General features: G+C 43.8%; 1 protein-coding gene across 14 annotated transcripts in view; it reads right to left on the bottom strand.

The window, feature by feature from the left end:
- Positions 1–2,573: 2,573 nt before the first annotated feature.
- Positions 2,574–19,399, bottom strand: part of DCUN1D3 (defective in cullin neddylation 1 domain containing 3) — a 42,308-nt gene continuing 25,482 nt past the window's right edge. For 13 of the 14 annotated variants that reach the window (XM_078440102.2, XM_060648716.3, XM_078440103.2 and 10 more), the window contains 2 exons: positions 11,579–12,114; positions 2,574–9,793 (listed from right to left, as the gene is read on the bottom strand). In XM_078440102.2, coding sequence (XP_078296228.1) covers positions 9,310–9,793; positions 11,579–12,009 — 915 coding nt within the window. In that variant the 5' untranslated portion in view covers positions 12,010–12,114 and the 3' untranslated portion in view covers positions 2,574–9,309. Of the gene's footprint in view, positions 9,794–11,578; positions 12,115–13,967; positions 19,145–19,399 lie in introns of those variants that run through there. The other variant, XM_060648715.3, reaches the window with a different exon arrangement.

Genomic DNA, 19,399 nt, shown 5'->3' with positions numbered 1-19,399 from the left:
TGGGGACCCAGCAATTCCACTTCTGTAGGAATATCCTATCATAATAGGATAGTTTTACATAAACACCTACGGAGCAGATATCACAGAGTGAGCACAGTGGAATTCTTGGTAGCTATTAAGTGGAAGTGGACCTCTGGATACAGACTGACTCTGAATCCTAGCTTTCCTACATATTGTATGAACTTGAATAACATTTCTGTGTTTGGGACAGTAATGGTACATACCTACCTTATGGGATTTTTGTGAAGATGTGATTATGTATTCCCAATATATGTTGTAGGAAATATAGAGGGTTACTGAATAGTGTGTGTAGTTTGTAGAAAAAGGTACACCAAGACATGCCTAAGTTTGGAACAAAACCTGGAAGACTGTATGCCAAATGTGAACAGTGTTTTTCTCTTACTAGTGAGATTGGAAGATTAGGTTTTACCAATTGCTTTTCTGTTTGGTTTTAAATCACCATATATTTTACAACAACAATATTTAAATTACCTCTCAAGGTTGGGCATATAAGGCAGTGTTTAATCCTTTAACTTCTGTTAAGAGCTGGCCCTCTGTAAAAGTTGGGAACCAGGAGCCAGAACTTAAGAGCTTTGATTTAGGATGGAGACACAACACTTAAAGCTCCCTTGTAAAGAGGAAAACTCTCCAGGTGTACTGTGAGGCCCTGAGACCATCTTGAAGTTGACAATGCTTCTGGATTCTTTCTCCACCTCCAGCTGAGCTCCAAAGCTATAGGAGCTTAACTGCTGTTTACTTTTTGAGACTCCAGTCCTGAGACAAATTAAGTGTCTGCCTTTGGATATGGACAGACCTCTGCTTCTGGGCAAGCCACTTAATCTCATCTGAGTAGAGTTCCACAGCTTATAAAATGAGGCCATATCTTTTTAAGGATTATTGTGAAAATTCAAAGATCCAGCTTGTGGAAAATGACAGAATAGTGGGCTATATATGACTTTCCCTCTCTGAGCCTCAGTTACCTCACCTTTAAATGGGGACATTAGTACCTAACATAATAAGGTTGTTATGAGGATTAAATTAGGGAAAACCCACATTAAGTCTTCAATAAATGACATGTTACTGAGAAACATTTTCCAAGTGTGGGATCACAGAACAGATTAGGCTCCATGTGCCAAGAGCACTGCCTTTGCTCCTAGGAAAAGCCAAGATCATTTCCTTCTCCTGGATGGGAGGTTTCCCAGTGGGCCCCCAACTCCAGAACTCGGCAGAGTTGGGCCTAGACCATAAGGTCTCTGAGGCCTCAAGTCTGCACACTCTGTTCTTTCAGCTGATGCTCCCACCTTTTGGAAGCCAAAGCTGCCAACTTGGCCTCTTGCAAAACACACATTCCATTCATAAGTGCATTTGTGCATTTTTCCTCCCACACCCTTCTAGGCAGCCAATGCAGAGCTGCCAAGGCAGCTGCTGGAGAAGCAGCTTCTCGTTTGTGGGGGAAAAAAGCAACTCCCAAGAGTTTTTACAGAACTCTTGGTTTAGGCTTTGAACATATTACTCCCAGATTTCTAACCTCCTCACCCATAGTAGAATTATTCAGGACACTTAGCCATGTGCAATTTCCTTTTGTCCCCCTTTTTGTAAAAAACCTCTTCCCTATTATAAAGAGGACCAATTAATGGCAACTTGGAAAATCCAGAAAAGTTAGTCACATCTGTTCCTACCACTTAGAGTCAACAAATGCCCCTATTTTAGTCTATCATACTTTTTCCATTATTTAAAAGCAGAGATTTTAACAGCTGCATAATATTCCAACATGTTGATATGTGCCATAATTTCTAAAACTGCCCCCTATTGTTGACACTGAAGTTGTTCCCAACTGATGCTACCAATTATATCCTTGCACAACATCTTTGACAGATAATATTTCTTGAGGAAACATTCCTAGAAGTGAAATTATTGGGTTAAAGAGTATGGACACTTAAGGTTTTTTTTTTTTTTTTTTTTAATTCCATGTAAGCTTTTACCTTGTGTTTACTAACATGGATTTGCTTCAAATCTTGCCAGTTTGATAGGTTAAAATAAAAATTAAAAAAAAAACTTTTCAGTACAGCTTTAATTTCTATTTATTTGAATATCCTGTAGATTCACATCTATTTTTTTCAGAAGCTTTTTGGCCAGTTGTTTTTCTTTAAGGTCTCCCTATAGATTAAGTACAGTGTCCCATTGGTTTATTATTGTAAAAATGTTTCTACTTTTTTAAGATAGTTTTAGAAGTCTTTTATGATTTGTTCTATTTGCTCTTGTATTTAGAAAGTCTTCTTGATTCAGAGATTAATAGCCACTGACAAGTGTGTGTGTATATATATTTTTTTAAATAATTTAATTTTTACACTTTTATTCTTCCTGTAATTTATTTTGGCATGTGACAACTTTTCCCCAAATATTTATATTTTTACCCATTTATCTATCTCTACTTACCCAATCACGGAGGATGTGTCCTTTACTATGTAAGGCCATGTATGCAAGAGCCTGTGTCACTGTTTTCTTCTGTCTTTTCTTACAAAAGGTGCCTTACCATTTTGTAGCTCTATATTTTAACATACTAGCAATTTCAGCAGCACCACCCCAGATAAACACAGGGCCATGGAGAGTCCCCATCAGCATGGATTATACAACACTACAGTCAGATGCTTTGTTGTTGACCGCACTGCTGCCATATTTCACTAGGACTTTTTCAGCACCCCTAAGGCAAGAGAATCAAGGTTGGAACATTACATAGGAAGAATATAAAGCCCAGATAAGAGCCTTATGGCTTTCAAAAGACAGGGCCTCCTGAGAAGTCATAGCAAAGGAAAGGAAATGGGAGAAGTTGGGCTGGCTCCCTTACCTTTCCTTTCCAGGCAGACTAATAACCCTTTTGAGCCTAGATCAAAACCCAGAGCTAAGAGAGGACTTCTAGAGGCAACCCAACCATGTGCTTTTGGCAACTGGATTTGAGAAGAGAGAGAAGAGGCCAGTGCTAGGGTGATTCTTCTGTATGTCTCTGGACCCTTAGCACTACCTTCTGTTGTATCTCTCTTGCTACGTACTGTCCATTCTATATGCAGAGTTAAGCTCATCTCTGGTGTGAAGTTGCTTGCCCCTCATCAAAAAATAAATTGGATTTTAGCCCTATATTATCTATACAGCTGTATAGCACCATAACAACACTTTGAATAGCTCCAGGCTCTATATAAGCACCCAAATCAGTATCTTTCACTGTGTAATTCTCCAGACCTCTGTTTGTTAAGGCCCTGGCTGGGCTCAATACCTCAGAAAGGCCAAAGCACAGCAGACACAAGCCCCCAAGAGCCAATTGGGGAATAAGTACATGTTTTGGAGATGCACTTTAAGCGAGGGGAAAAAAGTCACCACTCCTCCCCTAGGTTTCCTTCCAGCCTCCATCTGATGCTAACCTTGGTAATAAGGGTAAGAGAAGAAAAAAAATTCCGGTTCATTGAGGAACCCTATAACCCTGTCCCTAGCTAGAGGATGTAGCCATGACTCCCAAATCCTTTCCAACTGAAAGGAAAAACAAAAGCACATCTAGTCCCACCACTGTACTTACTTATTTTTAGGAGATACCAACATGAGGCTGGAAATCTTTAGGAAGGTCATTAGGGCCTCCATCAAAGAAGTGAGTAAGATGGCTGGCCAATAGCTTTCCTGAATACAAACAATAACAAGACAGAAAATACAATGAAAGGAAGCTAAGGGTCATAACTGGTCTACCATAATCAGACTTCTAGGATGTATGAGCCAAAGAGAGCCATCAGGGATCATGTTAGTCTAAGCACTCCCATCCCCCCCACCCCCCAATTTGGCACAGAGGGACGTTAAGCCCCCAGGAGGGGTAGTGACTTGTGAAAGGTCATGTGTGATCATGCCAACCCCCCCATCTCCTCTTCTCTGGATTCCTTGCCATTACTCACCTGACATCCTTTTGGAAACCTTAAACTTACGTGATTTAGGTGCTTTTTATAAAGACTCTTTTAAATCCTAACACTCTGATGGAAATAGTCTCTTGAGTTTACAGATGAGTATAAGGAAACTCAGAATTTCACTAACTTGCCAAAGGTCACACAGCAGTGGCACTTGACAGTTTCAGCTGGTCTCCTTTGCCTTAATCACTGCCAACCTGATGTAGGAGCCATCCATTAACACACTGCTCACATTCACTTTTTGTTCCTCATAGGAATCCAAATCAGTTGTTCTGGTAAGACTATTTAAGTAGTGGCCCTCTGAGGACTCATTTGCCTTTTGCCTACAAGTATTATGACCCAAAGGCCTTTAAGTTTGTGAGTGGGAAGTCAACATCCATGTTTGAAGTCTGAGGATCCTGTACCATCTGGATTATTTTCCAAAGCATAGAAACTGCTATCCAATATCACGTTGGAAGAGGCTCCCGGTGGATAAATCTTGCCCCAGAATTAAGTCACTGGTTTTGTTTTGTTTTGTTTTTTTCTCTCTCACAATTGTCAACAGTCAAGTAAACAAATTTATTAAATCCAACAGCAGGTAACCTTTCAAATAAAAAAACAAAAACATCAAAAGAAAAATGTAGACAAAGACCAAAACGTGTGTAACAAGTTAAAAATATTCAAGGGGCCATTTGGAGAGTGCAACAGTGCAGAGAATACAAACAAAAGTATTGACCTTTGTCAACAAGTTTGTACAACCTCAAGAAACAGACAGACTGGTCACAAACCAAGAGGAATCCACAAAGGTGGAGGGTCACATGAGTAGTGGACTCATCACCTCAGTGGGTTAAGGCAGGGTATCTGTAGGACCAATTCATCCAAGCCCCATTTGCCTATTGCTTCAAATTCCCCCTTTGAAACCTAGAATTCTATTCATTAGTGCAACAGGTAAGAGGAGTTTATTACAGTTTCGGGGCTGGGGACCAGAGTCAGAGGGAAGATACTTCCCCCAGAATAAATGGCAGGGGCGGTGGGCGGGGGGGAGGTGTGCTTCTGTTGAATGGCTTCCTTTGGCATTATCCAAGATTATATTGAAAGAAGGGAAGGTGCATGGTGGAAAAAGGTATCTATGAAAGCAGGCTTAGTTTCCAAGAGGAATAGGGAGGATGTGATGCCGTAGTACCTGACGGTTACTCAAAGCTATATAAATCATCTTGGCGTCTGCAACCAGTGCTCAAGTCTGTCTTTCAGTAAGAAAAAACATCTGCAGATCCTCACTAAAACACGGCCCCCAGTCCAGATTAAACTGGATATATGCTATAATTACAGCTTATAGGAATAAATTCTGAAAGGGGTGAGTGGGAACCACCCTATAAGATTGAAAAAACAGATTATGGAGTAAGTTGAGGATCAATGTGAATGTCCTCAAGTGAGTCTCATCATACTGTATACTAACTTTTAATAGTCCTTTCTAAACAAGATACTGCTAGAGTCCACCACTGAAGACCTTTGTCAGTTGCCAAGATGTTCAAGTCATCACTAATCAAACATTAGAGACACAAGAAAAAGGCGAAAGCAGGCAGCTAAAACAAAACAAACCTAGCAGCATCTTCTCTCCAGCCCTTATAATTGCATAATTGGGTCTACTTCTGGGCTTCACTACACTCAAGACTTCACTTTAAATGTGGCAAACCAAAGTCTTAAATACAGATATTTTGGTTCTTCAACTTTTAGACCCAAGTCCTTATCCCAGTAATTTCCCACTATTTAATGCAATTTGGCATAGTGTATAGTATTTGAGGCCATCACACGAACTATGGAGTCCCACATCCTACAGGCTCCAGCAATGAGGGCTGAATTTGGCATCAGCCTCTGGGAAATCAAGACTATTTCAAAGACTGATTAAATACTTTGTGGCTTAATCCCTTCTTCCTTTCTAAGAAGGCTAGTTTGTGCCTTCCTTAGGAAAGTTTTAATGTCAAAAACACTGCCCTGTACGTTTTCAGTTGGATTTCTTTGGGCCTGTGGGCTTGGTTGAAATTGGGATCTTTACCCAGCTCTAATACTTCTTATTGGAAGGGTAGACATGGTGTCTGGGACCTATCTCACATCTCACAGATGTGAGCACATCTGGCACAGATGAGGAAACACTGTTGAGGCAACCAGCTGAAGCACAGCAAAGTCATTACAATAGGTGGGGTTAATGATACATTCAAATATGGCAGGGATGGGGGAAGAGCATTTCAATGAAGCAACACTTCATCTCATACAGCTTTCTAATCACTAACCACAAACTCAGCCATTTGCTGAAAACCAAGAATTTCCCAATACGTATTCAATGTATTGTAGTTACCCTCAGATATTTGCCTATTTTCAAAATTGCATCCATATCCTGCCCCTCTTCACACCACCCTGGTGTTACATTGTTAAAGTGAAGAGTGCACTGGCTTACCTGAGGGGCACGCATTTGGCCTCTTCCACACAATTACTGCTCACCCATTAAACAGAAAACCTGTTTCTAGGTTAAAAGGACCAGAGACCTTTCACTTCCCAGAAATGACTACAAATCCTACATACACACCCATCTTCAATCCCTCTGCAAAACTGCTTTTCCTGTAGTCAAGTATTGGCGCAGAGCTGCTGTGGAAGCTTGGAATTCCTTGCATCATGAAGTCAAACCTGGAAGGACCCTTTAAGTCCTTCCCTAACGGCTCCCTTTTCTGGTTTCTCATTTGCATTTCTGTAACAAATACATCATTAAAAATATAACCAAAAATAATTTCTTTACTGGCCCTTTTCTGGGGGGTGGGGAGGCTGAATAGTTAATTTACAAAATCCACCCAGTCTAGTACACCTCATGCATGGAATGCTACCTTGTAGGCTGGGAAAGGAATCCAGTTTCTCCAGAGTCCTCAGGATCCTCAGTGCCTCCCTCTTTTGTGCACTTCTCTCCATATACCCTTGTCATCTAAGAAGAGAGCCTTACCGGACTAGGAGAGGCAGCCTGCCTTTCTCCCTTTTCAACCTTGACCCAGTCCAGAATCAGGAAAAACTAGAGGTCGCAGACTGGCTGGATAAAAGGCATTCCCCCTTTAAGACCTCAGTCTGGGCACCCTGACTACAGTTGAGCCCACAAAACCCAATGGGCCCCTAGAAACTCTCTTTATTCAAGGAACTTGTGTCTTAGGCTAGAACAAAAGCCAGACATCTGGCCTGAGACCCTCTTCAGCTTTCCAGCAGTACTGCTAACTTGCTGTGGCTGATTTGAAAGTTTCCCTTCTAGTCCTCTAGAAGAAGCAACTGTAAGGTTTAGGGGCTTTAAAAAAAAAAAAAAAAAATCAACCCCCCAAGTACATTTCCTAGGTCATTGTCAATCTTAGAAAACATCGACCGCAGAAACTCTTTAAATAATCCTCTTTGGAAAGATGGGAGCCTGGAGCCATAGGCTACTAATAAAGGAACTCAAAATAAGCAAATTCTGCCCAGGCTGAGAAACATACCTGGGAGGCAGATGGGAGTAGTTAGGGAAGAAAACTCCAAATGTTTAATAGACAAACTCTCATTACCTCAAGAGTATAAATATTTTAAAAGTTTTTATTCAAAAGATTCCCTTTTCAATCTATTCCAAAGTGTTGGAAGCTGAACTATACAAGTTCCTGCCACCCACCCTTCCAGTACAGTTTTTTGAGGCTGTTTTTTTAAAAGGAAAAATAACAAGAGGACCCTCTACTGAAACTGGGTAGGACCAGAGTCAGCTCCCGTGTGGCAGTATGGCCAAAGCAGACCTTATGGAGCAAGCACGTGGAGGAGTCTGGGGAACTGGCCCGCCCTCGTATGAGGAAAGGGCTGAGAAAATTCATCTTCTCTTTAGTGAAAATGGTCCAAATTCAGATTCAAAAGCCTCCATTTATGACATTCCCTGGCACTCTTCTTATGCTTTATATATTGAAGGCAGCTCCCTCTTTTATGGCCAGTTTTAGCAGGCAAAGAAATAAAGGAATATAGATACATATATGTGTATATATATATATTTTATATAGGTAAAATATATACATATCTTATATATGTATATATACATATTTGGGGGTAGGGAAAAAGAGAGGAGGGTCATGTAAACCTAAACAGTTATCACATTACCCCAAATGAGCTTGACATTAACAAAGAAGGTAATAAATAACTCCTGGGGATTAAGTGACAACATGGGTGCAGCAAGAAGGGAAAGGGCACAAGTTTAACTATTAAATACACTTCTATATTTGTTTGGCAGAGTTCAGGCCAGTCCCAGGCTTCTGCACTTGCCAGACAAGTAAGCTGATGATAATCAAAAAAAATTAAAAAAAATTAAAAAAATAAAAAAAAAATTCAAGCAGAGCTCCATACCACAGTTTTCCTTCAAGTCAGTTGGCCGGCAGGCACAGTTTTCCGACCACCAGGAACAGAAACTTTGGCTCCAAGGCAAATGAAAAAAAAAAAAAAAAAAGAAAGTATTTTCACCTACAACATGAAAATACAGAATATTCATCAAAAAAAAAAAAAAAAGAAAACTATCAAAGTCTACTTCCAGCAAAACTGAGGTAGCACTGCTTTCTCTGCATTCAATGCTTAAGTGGTTCTCAGTACAATGTGGTATAAAAAAACTGCTCACTTGACTGACAGGTGCAGCATGTTGATGGATAAATGCAACATGAAATGAAATAGGTCAAAGAAGGAATGAGCAAGAAGTGGAAAAAAGGGGTTCGGATAAAATAGCTTAAAAGGGGGTTGTCACCAGACTACAAATGCTCTTGGCTGGCCTTGGCTCTCCAAGAGCTTTAAATCGCCTGGGAATTAATGCAATATGGTTAACAGTTAACACTGCTATTCAATTCTGTGTAAATCTTTTAAAATAATTATTATAACCTAAATCCAACCATGTAAACAGCACTACACACAGTACAGACCTGCCCTGAAAAACAGAATATGCAAAACTGAGATCTGGCACTGTATCATCTTGTAATGTTAATTCAACCTAACCATCCCATTCCCCCCTCCCTGCTCTATACCCTCCCCCACAAAAAAAAAAAAATAATAATAATCTAATTTGTGCAAGAAATGGCAGGCTTATTCTATCTGAAGGCTTCAAAAAAAAGATACACAACATGTAGCCAGGTTCAAATATTTTGGGGGAACCCCCCCCAAAAAAGAAATAACCAAAATAACCAAAAAGTGAAGAAAGTGCCTAAAACATGATACAGCATTTTAGAGCCCTTTCAGATACAAGGCAGAGAAAGGTGTAAAGTAGAAAATATCTGGATCTTCAGTAATTTCCAGAAAGGTCCAATCCCTCAGTTGGCTACAGAGCAGCAGGCAGATCCTTGCTGCGGCTGCTGCCGCTGCTCCTGGGATAGAGTCACTAAGTCTGCTCCTCGGGACACAAGCCCTCGGGCCCTGAGCTGAGTGCACCTCTCCCTTCCCCTTCTCTTTTCCTTCGCTCCATTTCCCACTCCACAAAGGTATCGAAGAGACTTGGCCAGGCCTCATCTTCACTGTAGTTGCTGAGGTCTGGGCCAATCACCTGAGTGAAGTTAAGGAACATGTTCCAAGTGTCCCGGGAGATGCCCTTGATCCCCGAGGGGTTCTCCGTTAGGAAGTTTAGCCATTGGTCCAATACTGGAGGATTGTTCTGGGTAAAGACTAGTTTCCACAGGGCAATGGCTATTTCCCGATGCAGTGACCGCTGCCCTTCTTCAGAGTCCAGGCCAAACTGAAATGTAAACCGGTAGAGATCCTTGAATTTATCCTCTTGTTTGGCTTCTGTTAAGAGGCTAGGGAACCGTGCACAGATCCCATCAATGCTGTCTGCACTTATTGCTTTGCAGCCATCAAAAAACTCCTTCCTGCAACAGGAAGGAAGGGGCACAATTAATAATTGTAAACACTATCATCTGCTGAGAGGCAATATAGCATAGTAATTAAGAGCATGGCTTTGAGTCTGGATGGCCTGGATTTGAATTCCAGCTCCTCCACTAATTAAATTAGTCCTATTTCTTCATCTGTCAAATGGTGAGATTACCACGTAACTTCTAGGGGTTTGGTAAGGACTAAACAAGTTAATACGTGTCAACTGCATCTAACAGTGCCTAGCACATGGTAGACAGCTAATAGTGGCTCATTCATTCACTTACTCATCTTTCCAAAGATGAAACTCAAGGCTCCTGCTCAATGCCCTATTTCCCATTTGGCAGTAGTAATTAAGCTGCAGACTCCCCTCCCAGACGGGAAGTCTTCCTGCTTTCCTTTTGATTCTCCATGGGTTGTTTGTTTTCCGAATATTTTTGGTGACTGCCAAGGGAGATTTTTGGAGTCAAAGATTCTGGATAAACCTAGGTAACTCTGCCACCAGAGGCCAAAGCTCTGTTATTAAAAAATGAAAACTGGGGCGCCTGGGTGGCTCAGTTGGTTAAGCGTCCGACTTCAGCTCAGGTCATGATCTTGTGGTTTGTGAGTTCGAGCCCCACGTTGGGCTCTGTTCTGACAGCTCAGAGCCTGGAGCCTGCTTTGGATTCTGTGTCTCCTTCTATCTCTGCCCCTCCCCAACTTGTGCTGTCTCTTTCTGTCTATCAAAAATAAAATAAATGTAAAAAAAAAAACAAAAAAACAAAAAACTGTAGGGGTGCCTGGGTGGCTCAGTCGGTTAAGTGTCCAATGACCTGATCATGTCAGGTCATGATCTCATGGTTCATGGGTTGGAGTTCCATGTCGGGCTCTGGGCTGACAGCTCAGAGCCTAGTGCCTGCTTTGGATTCTGTGTGTGTGTGTGTGTGTGTGTGTGTGTGTGTGTGTGTGCGCGCGCGCGCGCCCCTCCCCTGCTCATGCACGCTCTCTTCTCTCTCAAAAATAAACATTAAAAAAAAAAAACCACGAAAACTGAGTATGTATTTTTAATATCTATGTAGGATTTTTAGGTTCCAACAAGGTTTCTCAGTAATCATCTTCTCAGAGATTGCTGTATCAGCTAAAAATATAAGGCATCTAAAGTCTGTCGGGTAATCTACCCAGGGGCTAGAAACTGGGAGGTGGAGGTGGGGGGGGGGGGGGTCTCAACGTCACCCAGTGCTCTGGAAACCACACCTTGAGGTGACCCTGCCCCTCCGACCCCACAAACAACCTCTACAGGGATGCATGACCATGGAGATGTGCACAACTACTGCTTGGTCACAGGGGCCCGCTGTCCTTTTTGGTGCGCATGCTGGCTAAGGGACATGTATGCAAAGCTAGAAGGGGCAACTGGCTTCACGCAGTGACAGAGGCAGACACCAAAGGTGCTCCCCAAACTGGCACTCACAGCGCCTGGCACAGGAGAGGTGCATGGTAAGTATCGAGTGAGTGAGGAAGTGAGGGAAACAACAAGTGAAGGAGTGAAAGAAGAGATAAACGTCTGGGGCAGCAGTGAGGCTGGGCAGCAGAGCTCCACGTGGGTTATTGCTCGCTTAACTTTAGGCAAAGATGGTCGGTGCCGGTTATTCAGAGGCTGAATTGCTTTAGAGAAATTGGTCAGAAAAAGACAGGCTTACCCAAAACCCTAAGAAGCCAACCCAGTTCTACCCCAGCTGGGCACCACTGCCCAGTAGTACATTCTCCCTCCTCTGCTCACCTGGTGACATTAAGTATTTGTGACTAACCTGGTGAATTTGCACATGGTAGCAGCCTGGAACTTCCAAGCCAAGAGCAGCACTCGAAATTCCGTGGGGTCAACACATAAGTCATTGCAAAAGCGCTCCATGCCTTCCTCCAAAATTGCATCCTCCCGCTCGTCCTTATAACGCCTGAACAGTTCTTCCAACCTCTGCAGGGAAGACTCCTCGGCATTGGACTTGGGCTCCCTCCCAGCATCTCCAGAGGACGTTGGCAGCTGGCAGGGTTCGGTGACAGCCTCTGCCTTCTTGGTCCCATTGACAAGGATATCCCCACCTGGCTTGCCACAGGCTGGTGGCTGTTCCTCGCGGTGGCCTGCACTCCGCCTGCTGTGTGACTTGCTGCTGGGGTCACGGTCTCCATTCTTGCTGCCCAGGGTTGATGAGGGATTCTTGCACTTGGTGACGCACTGGCCCATGGTGCTGGTGGCCTGGCCTCTAGAGTGGCCCCCTCTGGATCAGATGCCCTCGCTGCCACTGGCCCATGTGCCTCAACATGCCATCAGCCAGAGGAGCTAGCCAACCTAGAAGAAAATCAGAGAACAGTTACCACTGGATAAGGAGACAGGAGTACAGGGACTGCGCCCCGGGGCCCCACTCTCTTTCACTGAACCAACCATGAGAGACCCAGAGTTCATCACCACCTCCCCATAAGCTCTGTACCTTCACACTGGAAATGCAGGGCTGGGCACATATGGAGAATCAATAAGGAAAATTCCTAAAATTCTTAAGGTAACATAGGTTACAAAGAGGTTGATTCATGTGCAGAACACATCAGGGAAGACTGCAGTTTTGCCAGAAATATTCCAGAGGAAATCTGTCTTGCCAACTTGCCATCGCATAAGAAAGTTGTTTGGTCCTGGATTAAGCCAGAAGGTGCAAATAAAAAGTTCATCTCCTAGTTTCTAATGTCAAAATCCTCAGATTTTCTTTTTAAGTAGGATGAGTAGGGAGAAAGGGTAGCCACATTTAAGAGTTTCATAATGGCCTGAAGATGAGGTAAAGGATTTGTGGAGTCAAGACTACAGTGTCCTAGCCAAATAGCTAAGTAAAATCTGTCTCTGATCTCTTCAAATTCCTCTCTGGGACTCTCTCACACAGTAAGTGAAATGCCCTTTCTCCACCCTTCCTCTGCCCACCCACAGGAGCCAAACATCAAGCCTGTACTCCATGCCAAGGTTCCTGGTCTTTCAGTTTCTCTCTCTCCCCACTCAGGTCCTCCTCAAGGCTGTATGTAGAGTGCAAGCCAAGTCCACACTAAAATGGAAGGTCCTAGAAGACCTGCAAGCTCAGTCCTCCAAGAGGAGGTCTCCACCTTAAAAGACATGCTGATTTACCTCAATATAATCCCTAAATAGTAGGGTAATTGCTAGCTAAAAAACAAGAGTGTGCGCTGATACAAACTCCTCATGGTGGTTTATTACTTACGTTATTTAAAAGTGTGTTTTGTGTGTTTTTAAAAAATTGTTAGAAATTTCCTGGCCAGGGGTGAGGTGATTTCTCTGCAAACTATGTCTTAACTAGTCCACGAGAAGATCCAGCCACAACTTAGTATCTGTAAAATACTACCACCTGCCATAGTAATTGCGGCCACCAAAGTTACAATGTTAACAGAACTTCAGACCAGGAGCCAGAAGTAGAGTAGGCAAAGTGGACCAAAATCCATGTCAGTCCCATGCCCGCTCCGCTCTAGGAAGCGTTCATGGACCTTTATGATCCAAATTCAAAGCTCTTAGGAGACAGGCAGTGGGGCAGAAGGGTGCTTTTCATGGAAGGTTGGAGCTTAAACTTTACCTAAAGAACTTTCCTCTCCTCCAAATAGTGCCTAGATACATTTGGGGCTATCTTCATAAGGAATTCTACAGGTAAATTCTGGATGTACAAGTTTAAAATGACCACCAGGATCACTCTTATAGTTATCGGAGACTCAACTGTATCAGGGTGTGTCCTATTCTCCACCCTCAAAGAGAATAAATTGACAGAAAGACGTGCCCATACGTGCCCTCAAAAGACTTGCAGTTCCACTTAGGCTTCAAAAAAAACACTGAAAGGCTGAAGGGTTTTGGTGTGGGGAAAGATCCAATTAAGTTTCCTTAAGTCTTTCTGTGCCTTAATAGTACAGCAAATAAGCCATAAGAACAAGCTATTTAAAATTTTAAAAGGCAAGGGGTTAATTCTTGGAAGACCAGCATGCAAGGAAAGCAACTGTTGGAGCCGAATTATCTCAAAACAAGCAGGACTATACCATGTGGAGGGTCTGGTTTCCAGATTGGTGTTTCTAAAGACTACAGTGCTAAAAGAAACAAAAGGCCCAAACTCATACAAACCCCACATGCTCACAGACTGGCAGCTCTAATTCCCAGGCATGCTGACTCACCAGGGTTTGCTGCTCAGCTCCTGCTGCAGAGGGAGGCCCGGGTACCTGGCAGAGTAAGAGGATTTCCTGGCCTCTGTCTGACCCACCTACCCCAGGCCACTCACCCTCATCCCCACCCCCACGGGACAGATGCTTCCTTGTACCAGCTTCCTCCAAATCCTGGCGCCTAGGCCTTCAGGTAAGGACAGAACAGATGGGCCTCCCAAAGAGGCCCTAATCCCATTTACCCAAACGGCCCTCCACATAAGAGCATCTTTGATGACCTGACACAGCAGAACCTGAAGGCTTTTAACATGCCCAGCAGATAAGGAGGGGAAAATCAATGTAAACAGATGATCCATCAGCAAGTGCCAGAAGGTCAGATCTCTTTCTTCCATTCTGGTCCCCTTCTGTGAGATGCCCCCATTCCACAGGAGTGTAGAGGCAACTGATGACCTCAAGCAAGAGCACAATGTTTTCAGATCTGATGGGGAGTCCAGCCCCGATTATTCAATGGTCCCCCTTCTTTTGCATCTACCTCTTTCCTTGGGAAAACACTTTTGCTCTCAGAGCTTTCTCGAGGCTGAGTCTCACAAGCCCTATGTCCCAGGCTGGCAGCACTTCAGATGTTTTAAAGTCATAAGTCTCCCTGGACTTGCTAGCTGTTGGCTAATAGCTAATAATAGCAGCTGTCAATTATTGAACACTTGATAGCATGCCTGGCACTACACTAAGCACTTTATGGACATTAAAACTCGTATATGCTCACCACAACCCCACTGAAAGATGGGGACACTGAGGCACAAGGTAAATCATTCAACATCACATAAAGAGGACCTAGTATGTCTGGCTCGAGAAACATAGCCTTTACCACTAGGCTGGGCGGCTGAGTCCACCTACATGAGAGCACCCAGGGAAAGCCCACCAATGGATGGGTCCTGAGCTCTGAAGTCACCACACTGATCTCAGAAGAGTAAGTTCTACCATCAGCCACTGGAAAGAGAATGACAAACTGTCCCTGCCCAGTGCTCAAGAAGGGTGTCCTACCCACTGCCCTCTCCCAGTGAGCCCTGCCACTGTGATCCAGGCAGTCAAGATTCCTTGGGCTCAGCCTCACCAGAGATGCCCTAAAGCAGTGATGTTTCAGTCCATCGACATGGTTCAAAGCTCCAGGTTTGAAATCAAAGGCCAACTCTGCCAGTTATTATTGCTGATCCTGATTGAAACCTTTATTTCATCAACCGGCAGAATAGTATCTGCCTCACAGAGCTGTTGTTAAGGATTCAGTCAGGTAATACAGATAAAGAGTACCTGCCACACAGTGCCCCACTCCCCAGAAAGAAATGATAGGACAGCTATCAGTCATTATTATTAACAGCAAAGTAATATCTGGTTACCTGACGAAAACCGCAGCTTATCCCATCAGAACAATGGGTGCCAGGCTTCAGCTTTTCCAGATCCAGCCAGGATGCCTACCCCTGCCTTGAGTCACATGTTTGGGTCTTGCTCAAGAATAGTCTCTTGAGAGGCACATGTGTGGCTCAGTCGGTCAGGTTGAACAGCAACTCTTGATTTCGACTCAGGTCATGATCTCACAGTTCAGGAGTATGAGACCTGCAGTGGGCTCTGTGCTGACAGTGACGAGCCTGCTTGGGATTCTCTCTCTCCCTTCTCTGGCCCTCTCCCGCTCGTGTTCTCTTGCTCTCTCAAAATAAATAAATAAACTTAAAAAAAAAAATTCTCTTAAACCACAGCACTGACCCTGCTCAAATGTACCACTGCCCAGAAACACCTGGAGGGTTGAGTTCTCCACAGGATAAGACTGCCTTGTGATTGACGCTGAATAAAATCAAGCTAGGTATCTGCTGTGCTCTATGGACACCACGAATCCAATGGTTACCCCCGACCCTAATCTGGGGCAAGCTTCCAGCCAGTTCCAGATTTCTTCCCCTTTCTACTTAGTCCCAGATCTGTAGGTTTAAAAAAGACAGGATTTCTGGCTTACTATTTATTTATACTAATTTAATGGAACTGCCTTTCCAGCTGGTCATCCCAGCCACCTCTGAAGTAGGCAGCCTCAGCACAATCTGGGCACCCTCAGAGGCAAATGTGATCAGCAACAAAGCACCACTGTGTATTTAGTAGGATATTACAATAGCTATAAATGTAGCTCTGTGAAATGATTATCCCCATTTCATAGGAAAAGAAATGGAGGCATACCAAGGTCAAGGAGCTACTCCAGGAAGGGAAAAACAGGAGCAGAGTAACGAAGAGGATGAGCTCTTGGAGCAGACAAACCTGGATGTGAATTACAGTGATGGCACCAACTGTGACTGTCAGCATTAACTTTAAAATGGGGCAGCTGTACCCCAAGTTAGAGTAAATGAGATAATCCATAGATGTTCTGCCCACACAAAGTATTCAGTACATGTTAACCTTTATCGTAACTGCTGCTGTTATTGCAAAGACAGTGACAGAATCAAGCCTCCCTGCTCCTAGAACAGTGCTCCTTTCAGTGGCCAGTGCAGCTCTTATGGGGGTGGGGGAAGCTCAGGTAAGCAGGACTCCCCAGGTACCCACAGCAGCTACCTGTTCTTGCAGGGATTCTGCTCTCCTGCTTTAGCTAAGAGGCATTAATGAGTTGAACAGAGCCAGGGACGAGGAGGGGCATGGAGAAAGCAAAGGCAGGAAGAAAAATAAAGAAAAAACAAACACACATACACGCACACCCGAAACCTACTTCTAGCACAATTATAATTTGGGGGTTTACCTGAAAGATTGATGCCAGTTATCTCTCAGCTCAGTTTATGCTGGACCACAATCAGCCTCCAGCTTTTCTCCTTCAATCTCGGCTCCAAATGATTCTGTCACCCTCCCTCTCTGCACATCAGCCCTAGTCTCCCCTCCCCCCTCCACAGTACCAGCCCTGGCTGCTGTTCATAGGGATGGACTTGGCTGCCTGCCTGGCCCCATGCCTGGAGCTGGCACTGCTGGCCAGGGGCGATCCCAGAGGCTGTGGTCCCTGTGGATGCTCTGGCTCCAAAGAGGGATCAGGAGCTGATCTATCCTGTAGGCAGTTTCGTGAAGTGAAATCAGGTAAGTCCCTGGGTCAGGTAAGTCCCTGGGTCTTCTCAGGTTTACTATCTACCTGTTATGGAAGATAATGACCATGACGGGCTAAACCACACAAGGACACAGGGTGACTGGAGACAGGAAAAGGAGAGAGGTGTGTGAACTAGTGTTACGGAAAGAAAGGTGGAGGGCTGACTAAGGGGAAGTGATGTGTGTTATGTGCACAGGGCTGCACGCTTCCTATGTATCAACCGCCTTTGACCTCACAGACACCTAGAGCTTGTCAGAGTTTTTAAAGATGAGCAAACTGAGGTTTCTTAACTACTAAGCAGGGGAACTAGGAAATAAAACCAGCCTGTCAGACTCCAAAGTTCACCCTGTGGGAAAGTTTCAGAGAAGCGGGTCTTGTTTGGTCTTTAAATGACTAGAAACACCACATGGAAAGGAAAGAGTCAAGAGTCAAAGGGTCAATCTGGTTGGTCCATGTGGAAAGGAGATTTAAAACATTTAGTAATAGTGGTATCTTTTAAATTACACATATGTACTGAGGGGATTCCCATTAACTGTCACATTTAACCCACTACAAACCATATGAGGAAGATACTATAATTCTTTTTACAGAGAAGAGAACTCAAGAGTTTAAGGAATTTGGCCTCCAGTCCCAGAGCCAGTCTACAAAGGAAAAGGGATTCAAATCCAGGCAGTCTGACTTCTACACTCTCCATTCTTCATCACTGGCCTCACTACTATTCTCTGCTATGACGTGTCCCAAAGACACACCTTTCTCCCATGGAGATGGGTAGGTACATTAGCAACACCTAAGTGTACCAGAGATACAGAGTAAACTCCCAGGAAGCCTTGGTTCTGGTCTGGTATCTCTAAGCAGTGTGAGACATTGAACAAGTCACTTAACCTCGCTGAGTCTGTGTGATCCCAACATTAAAATGAGGAGTTTAGACTAGTCCTTCCAAGTTTAATGTTCTGGGACCACCTTCACTTTTTGGCATGCAAAGAGGCTAACGATCAAAATTTGCAAGACTGCTTAGTAAACAGTTCTCTCTTGCCCAAGCCTATCAGACCCAAGAGAAAATAAGACAAGAAGTCGTAAAGGAGGAGAGAGAAAGCGGGGGCTACTCCAGTCTGAGTAAGGGGTGAAAGATTATACTATTTTTGCAGGTCTGCCTCTCTGTAGTCATCTTAGTTTGATCTCTTCAGGGTCAGCAATAGGCCCTGGCATATGGAAAACAGACCAGAGCGAGCTGGCTCATTGCTGCAGCTGGTTGGGTCAGGAAGGCTCACTCAGAGGAATGCTGCGTTGGCTGCTAATGGGGAGCCTGTCACCCAAGGAACAACCTTGTGAAATGAGGAGCTAAAACACAGGAGGCAAATGCTGGCACCAAAAATCAGTGTCAACAAGGCACTTGCAATCTACTTTGAGACTTCCTGGAGAGAAGGGACCAGTCTGATTTAACCATCCCATTCTGTTCCCATCTAGTGTCTATTCAGAAGCAAGAAACCACTGACAAATGCTGGTATTTCTATATAGTGACAATGAGAAACCCCTTTCCAACTTTCATCAGTCTGTGGAGCCAGCTGGGTGCATGTTTTTATGTCTTACTATATATGCCAGACACCCAAGGGCCAGAGAACATGATTTCCTCAGACAGCTTTTCTCCAACTGCCAGGGGCTAATGCGCTACACTTGCAGAAACCATCCCCCCCCTTGGGAGTCTCAAAGGAAGCCCACAAGAGCCTCTTGATCCCACCTGGCAGCTACAGATGCTGAATGACCTGAGAAAAAGATAGGAAATGGGTGGTGGCCATTTGTAAACTACTTCCTAGAAAGTAAACTTGCAAAAATAACAAGGAGGTTAAGAGTGAAGGAGTACTTTAAATGCAGAGTCGCCTGCTGTCACTTGGAACTTGGGCCTTACAAGATCACCTTTGGAGATTAGGTCTTACCCAGAGCTACTTGGGAGGGAAAGCTGTTCCCTCTGCCAAAGCAAACGAGACCCGTCTGCTGCTATTTTCATGCTTTTAAAAGACTTTTTGTCCTAAAATGTACTACAGCAGCAAGCTAAGACAGCACTTCCAGTTAGGGTTGGATAGGAACACATGACTTTCTACATCAACAAATCTCAAAAGCGCAAATGAAAAGAAAAGGGCTTAAAGAAGGCGTTGGGGGAGGGGAGGGGACTTAAAAAAAAAATAAACCAACTGGTTATATTTCTATAAAATAATCTTAGGTCACATGACTAAGACCAGCCAGCTTTCCACAGAGTAATTTTCTTTTCTTTTTAAAGTGTTATTACTGTTCCTTACCTTGCATACTTCAAATATACTAGAGTAAGAATATATATCCAACTAAGGCCAGAGGACCG

This window comes from Panthera onca, chromosome E3 (assembly GCF_046562875.1).
Source record: "Panthera onca isolate mPanOnc1 chromosome E3, mPanOnc1 haplotype 2, whole genome shotgun sequence".
Taxonomy (NCBI): domain Eukaryota; kingdom Metazoa; phylum Chordata; class Mammalia; order Carnivora; family Felidae; genus Panthera; species Panthera onca.
Note: the sequence above shows the minus strand (reverse complement) of the source record. Positions and strands in the feature narration are given on the sequence as shown.